Here is a 6239-nt window from a genome sequence, read left to right as displayed (position 1 = left end):
TGCTGCCCCTGCGAGCCCCAAATCCCCCCCAGACAACACCGCCCGGTTGGGATGATTCCTCCAGGGAATGCTTTGGGAATGAGGGTCCCGGCTCTCCATCCTCGGGGGGGGATCCCCGCTTCCCACCTCCGGGGTTTGCAGGGGGGCACGGGCTTCCCCTGCCTGGGAATGGTGGGATCCTGGCAGGGATGGGGGGGTCCTGGAAGGGATAGGGGTGTTCTGGAAGGGATGGAGGGGTCCCAGCCAGGGATGGGTCGGTCTCGGCGGAGATTCAGGGGGTCCCGGCGGAGGTGTCAGGAGTCCTGTAAGGGATGGGAGTGATCCCGGCAATGATGTCGGAGATTCCAACCGGGAACGGAGAGGTCCCGACGGAGATCTCGGGAGTCCCAGAAGGGTTGGAGGGATCCCGGCGGAGATGTCGGGGGTCCTGGAAGGGATGGAGGGATCCCGGTGGAGATGCCGGGGGTGCCGGCGGGGATGGCAGAGGTCCCGGCCGGGGAAGGCAGAGATCCCAGCCCGGGATGTTGGAGGTCCCGGCCGGGGATTGCGGAAGATCCCAGCCCGGGATTTGGGAGATCCCAGGCGGGCAGGGCGGGGGTCCCGTCGGGGCGGCGGCGGCGGCGACGGGCGAGTCCCGGCGGAACAGAGATGCAGCGGGGGGAAAAAAACCGCCAATAACACTTTAATGGAGTTTGCGGCGATGTGGCCGGTCGCTACCAGAATACACATTTATAAGCCATAAATAAAGCATACAGAAACGATAAATTAATCAGATCCAAGTAGTTTACTCTCCCGGTAACATCAAGCGTTTGTTTCAATTACAACGATCTATCCTGCCTTTTTTTTTTATTTTATTATTATTATTATTATTATCATTATTATTTATTTTTTCGTATTGTTTTTTCTCTTCCCCCCTCCCCCCTTCTTTCCCCCCTTTTTACAACGTTACAAGACTTTTGGTCCTCGGATTCCAAACTAGCGCGGGTTTCACAATGAAGGAGGGTTCAGTTTTCCTCGTGGGGGTTTTTACTTTGCCCCCGCCACTTCCACACAGAAAAATAGATATATTTATACCTCCTTGCGACGACGACAACGAAAAAAAATAAAAATAAGCCCGAGAGAACCCCCTTCTCCCCATCCCCGAGCCCCCCAACCCGCCCTCCCCACCGAAACGAACCCCCCCACAAGGCAAACCGAGGGAATCGCAGCCCCCCCCCGGGTGGCTTTGGGCCGGGGAAGGGGGGGGGGAGTGACCGACACGCCTGCCCTTGGCACGGGCCCGCGAGACACACGGCTGCCGCTTCCCGAAGGGATGCAAACATCTGGAGCCAACAGAAAAAAAAATAGATAGATATATGCATGTATATGTACCGTGCTGGCCAGCGCTCAGAGTCCGCCGCGCTGCCGGGGGGCCGCGGGGGGGTGCGGGGGGGGCTCCCCCCCTCTCTCCGGGGGCGGCTTTCGCCGCTCCCCAGCCTAGGAGGAGTTCATGATGGGCCGGGAATACACACCTTGGTAGTAAGAAGTCTCTCCGGCTAAAGGGGAGGACTCCAAGCCGGGTTTGTTCGTTACGGGCGCCATGGCCAGGCTGCCGGGCATGGGCGAGGCGTAGCCCGAGTAGTGCATCACCTGCTCGTAGGCCTTCAGGTCCATTTTGTGGTGGTGGTGGTGGTGGTGGTGCGGGTGGTGGTGCTGCTGCTCCGAGGAGGACATCAGGTTGTTGATGGAGAAGGGGTGGTTGAAGGCGTAGTGGTGCTCGGGCTTGAGGTGGGCGTCGTGGGGCAGCCCGGCGTGCGGGGGGGCCAGCAGGTGCTGGCCCGGCGAGGCCGACGGCTCCCCAGGGCTCAGCCCCGCCGGGCCCTTCAGGTCGGCCAGGGCGCGCTTGTGGTCCTGGCACGGCGAGGCGCTGGCCGGGGACTCGGCGCCGCCGGAGCCCTCGGAGCCCCCCGAGGAGCTGCCCTCGCCCAGGGGCTGGCTGGGGGGCTGCCCGGGCCCCTTCTTGCCCCCGCCGCCCGCGCCGCCGCCCGCGCCGCCCCCGTCCTTGGCCGCCAGCTGCTTCTCGCACTTGAAGCGCTTCTGGCGCCGCAGGTAGCAGCCGTTCTCGAACATGTTGCCCGAGTCGGGGTGCAGCGTCCAGAAGGAGCCCTTGCCCGGCTTGTCCGGGGAGCGCGGCACCTTGAGGAAGCAGTCGTTGAAGGACAGCGAGTGGCGGATGCTGTTCTGCCAGCGCTGCTGGTTCTGGCGGTAGAAGGGGAAGAGGTCCATGATCCACTGGTAGATCTCGCTCAGCGTCAGCATCTTGTTGGGCGACTGCTGGATGGCCATGGTGATGAGGGAGATGTAGGAGTAGGGCGGCTTGGCGTGGGTGTAGCTCCGTCGGTACGTCTTGGGGTCCCGCGAGCGGTTCAGGTTGGACTGCCCGTAGATGGGGCTCATGGAGTTCATGTTGGTGTAGGGGGCCAGGGCGTTCATGGAGCCCGCTTGGCCCCCCATGGGGCTCATGCTGGGGCTCAGGTGGGCGCCCATCCCCGCCACGCCGGCCGAGCCCATGCCGGGCATGGCCCCCGCGCCCGGGGACATGCCGGCGAGCGAGGGGCTCATGCCCGTGTTGGCGTAGGACATGTTCATGGAGGTGGCGGCCGTCATGTTGGCCGTGGTGCTCATGGCCGACATGGTCATGTACGTGTTCATGCTGTTCATGCCCAGCCCCGCGTTCATGTTGCTCACCGAGGAGTAGCTCTGCGGGGGCAAGCGACACACAGGGGGGGACGTGGCAGAGGGGGGCAGCCGGGTCACCCCGCGGGGTCTGAGGGGAGCGGGGACGGCGGGGGACACCCCCCAGCCCAGCCCTGCCCGGGTCGTGGCCGGCGAGAGGCCCCGCAGCCCCGGAGCTCCGCGGGGCGGGGAGGGGTTAAATCCCGGCGCGGGAGGGGTTGTTTTTCTCCTTAATGAAAAACAAATATATTTTTATATATATTAAACCGGAGACGGGCTGGCAGCAGGATCGGCGGAGCCGTCCCGGGAAGGAGAGTTGGAGGAAGGGGAAGGGACAGCGCTGCCCGGAGAGAGAAAAATACCTGGGAGTGAGGAGGGGTGGGGGCGGGGGGGCAAGGAAAAAATAGGGAGCAGCCGCCCGCAGCCCTCCGGGACCCCGCGGCCCCCACCCGCACCCCGGGTCCTCCACCTGCACCTCGGGACCCCCACCCGCACCTCGGGACCCCCGCCCGCACCTCGGGACCCCCGCCCGCAGCCCTGAACCGCAGTTTGGTGCCAACGTTAACCGTGCCCCGGGGCTGGGGCGGCGAGGGGACCCCGGCCGGGGCCGGGGGGCACCGGGGGGGGGCGGCGGAGCCCCGGCTCCTTCCTTACCTCGGGCTCCCCGTAGTAGTTGCTCCAGTCCGTGTGCTCATGGCCTTCCATTTTCACCGCTCCCAGCATACTGGAAGTGGAGTGCATGGCAGTTTAAAATTTAACAGCCACAACAAACGACGACAGAGAGCAACCCAAAAAAAAAAAAAAAAAAAAAAAAAAAAAAAAAAAGGAGGAAAAAAAAAAAAAGAAGGGCGAAAAAAAAAGTCCCCAGCCCTCCCTCCCCTCCGCCGGAGCCTCTGGAGGAGGAGGAAGAGGAGGGAGGGAGGAAGGGGGGGATGGAGCGGCGCTGGGGCTGGGGTGGGATTTTTTCGCCGCTGCTCCTTGGGTGGGTTTTCGCAGCGCTTCGCGGCGAAGAGTCGCCCGAAGGCGATGGAGGAGCCGGAGGAGGAGGAGGAGGGAGGAGGGAGGAAGAAGAGGAGGAGGAGGAAGAGGAGGACAAGTGCTGCAGTGACGTGGGTGCCCGAGTGATATAGCACGGAGCGGCCGGGCGAGCCTCCAATCCCCAGGTCCTCGGCTGCCCATTTGAATAATCAGCTCACACCTAGGCGGGAGCGGCTCCTCCGCGGCCCCCCGCGCACCTCTCCGCGCCCGGCGCGGGGGGCCGGCAGCACCCCGGGGCTCCCCGACCACCCCGGCACCCCGCTCTGCCCCCCGCCCCTGCAGGGCGATCCTCTGGGAGACGATTCCCATCGCAACCCCCGCTCTCCGGGAAGCCCCGACGGGAGCTGCCTCCCCCCCCTTCCCCGGCACCCCCGATGGGAGCAGACCCCCTGCAGCCCCCCGAAAACATCTGTGTGTCCCCCCCCGCAGCGCCCCGGCCCCGCGCACCTTTTCTCCCCGCCGCTGCTCGGCGGTCCCGGGGGTCCGCCCGCGCCCCCCGCCCGCCCACCCGCACCCCGCTTCTGTCCCCCCCGGCAGCTCCGTACCCACCGCCGTGGCTTTTCCCCGGGCGCCGGCTCCTCCCTGGGCTCCGGCTCCGGTTCCTGCAACAAAATCGCAACTAAACCAAGCAGGGACGGCAGGGGAAGGGCGGGGAAGCGCCGTCGGGGCGGCGGGGGCCGTGCCGGTGCGGGGTCCCGGTGCGGGGTCCCGGTGCGGGGTCCCGGTGTGCGCCGTCGGGGCAGCGTCGCCGCTCCCGCTGCCGAAGCGCCTCGGAGTGGGGGGGGGGAAAGGAGGAGAGGAGGAAGAGAGAAAGGAAGGGAGGAAGGACAGGCGGATGACAAAAATCACCCCCCACACACCCGGCTCCAAAACACCCCCCCCCGGCTCCAAACCCCCCCCCGGCCGCGCCACCCGCCCCATCGGCGCTGCGGGCACGGCGGAGGCTCCCGGCGGGGGAGGGGGCACCGAGGGCGGCGGGAGGGACCGGGGGGCTTCCCTGCACTTCCATTCCCCTCTGGACTGGGCCCGTGCGTCCCCCGCCAACATCCCTGCCCGGCCCCCGGAGCTGGAGTTCGGCCCCTGCCGCCTCCGCCGCTCCCGGGAGCTGTTCCACGAATTCCCACCTATATCTGCCCACCGTCAAAAAAAAACCCGCAAACTTTATTTATTTACCGATTTGTTCAATTAATTATTTATTTATTTACCTATCGCTCCCGAGAGGGTTCCCCGCCCCCCCTCGCCGACTCCCTCTCGCCGATGGTTTTTAACCACCCCTCAGAGAGCAGGATTTTACACCCACCCCCCCCTGCCCTGCGAACACCCCAAAATCTCCCTCGGGACTCTTTCCCTGAGCTCCAACATCCCTCGGGAGTCGTTGCCAACCCCGCTCGCCTCCTCTAGAAGGGCACTCTCCTATCGCGATAGCCGCGACAGCGGCTGGATTTGGGGGATTTGGGAGCCGGTTTGGGCCGGGATGTGGGGGTGACACCCCCAAAAAGAGGGAGGGGCCGCCCCTGTCCCGCCCCCAACAGCGGTGACGGGGCGCCCCCTGTCGCCCGTTGTGGGTCCGTGGGAGGGGGGTGGGTGACACCCCCAAGGGCCGGGGGGACCCCGGAGACCCCCCAGAGTGGGTGTTGGTCGCTGCGAGGGGCTCCCCGGGGGTCACTCCGCCTGCACCCCGTGGTTTCCATTCGCTCCAAATCCCCCACCCCGGCTGGAAGGGGGTCCCGGGCTCGGCACACCCCGACACCCCAGTCTCTGACCTCACACACCCCCGGGGAGCTTCCTGCTCCTCGGAAGCATCACGGAGCACAGTCCAAAGGATCAGGAAGGGAGAATTTGGGGAGAATTCAGGAAAATTCGAGGGGCTGGGCACCATGAGGATCATCAGCTCCAGGATCCTGTCCCCACTCCCCACTGGATCCAGACATTTTGGGCTGGTTGGCTTTGGCAGCACCTCTTCCCTCTGAACACGAGGTGCAGGAGGCGAGTGTGTGTTCTGGCATGGCCGGATTTGGTGGGGAAGCTCCAGGAGGAGGAGGAGACAGGCCAGAAGGAGAATTTCCCCGTGCAACAAACTCCCCCACCTTCAGGCCCTGGCCCTGCAGATGCTGGGACAGATGTTTGTGTCTGACACCCCCACACGAGGGGTGGCAGGAGGCTGTGCCCACCCCGAGCCTGGCAGCTCCCAGGTTTCCTGGTTTCCCAGTTTTTGCTCTTTACCAAGGGCTGTTTCCCCCCCTCTTCAGGTCGCAGAACTCGGAGTTTTGTCACCCCCAGAGCTGAGGTTTTTCTACCTCATGTGGATTGGGAACTGCAAAGGAGAGTTGCTTCCGCAGAGCCCTGTTTCCTTGGATTTTATCCCAAAACGTTTGCTTGAGGCCACTCCTCAGCTGCAGGGAACATTCCTACAGTTGGTGATGCAGCCCCAACACTTAAATCCCACTTTGGATTGTCTGTCCCACAGCCCAAGTGTCCCACTCTGC

At 64.6% G+C, this 6239-nt stretch overlaps 1 protein-coding gene across 1 annotated transcript; it reads right to left on the bottom strand.

Moving 5' to 3' along the window:
- Nucleotides 1–1289: 1289 nt before the first annotated feature.
- FOXA2 (forkhead box A2) lies at nucleotides 1290–3456 on the bottom strand. The gene is made up of 2 exons (XM_027738558.2): nucleotides 3370–3456; nucleotides 1290–2739 (listed from the first exon to the last, which is right to left on the bottom strand). Exons 1-2 carry the CDS (start codon nucleotides 3454–3456, stop codon nucleotides 1477–1479), a joined length of 1350 nt encoding a protein of 449 aa, XP_027594359.1. The 3' UTR covers nucleotides 1290–1476.
- Between the last annotated feature and the right edge of the window lie 2783 nt (nucleotides 3457–6239).

The sequence above is a fragment of the Pipra filicauda genome, unplaced genomic scaffold (genome assembly GCF_003945595.2).
Source record: "Pipra filicauda isolate LSUMZ 115617 unplaced genomic scaffold, ASM394559v2 scaffold665_size172791_pilon, whole genome shotgun sequence".
In the NCBI taxonomy this organism is placed as follows: domain Eukaryota; kingdom Metazoa; phylum Chordata; class Aves; order Passeriformes; family Pipridae; genus Pipra; species Pipra filicauda.
The sequence above is the reverse complement of the archived record's forward strand: the minus strand, read 5'-3'. Positions and strand labels throughout refer to the sequence as shown.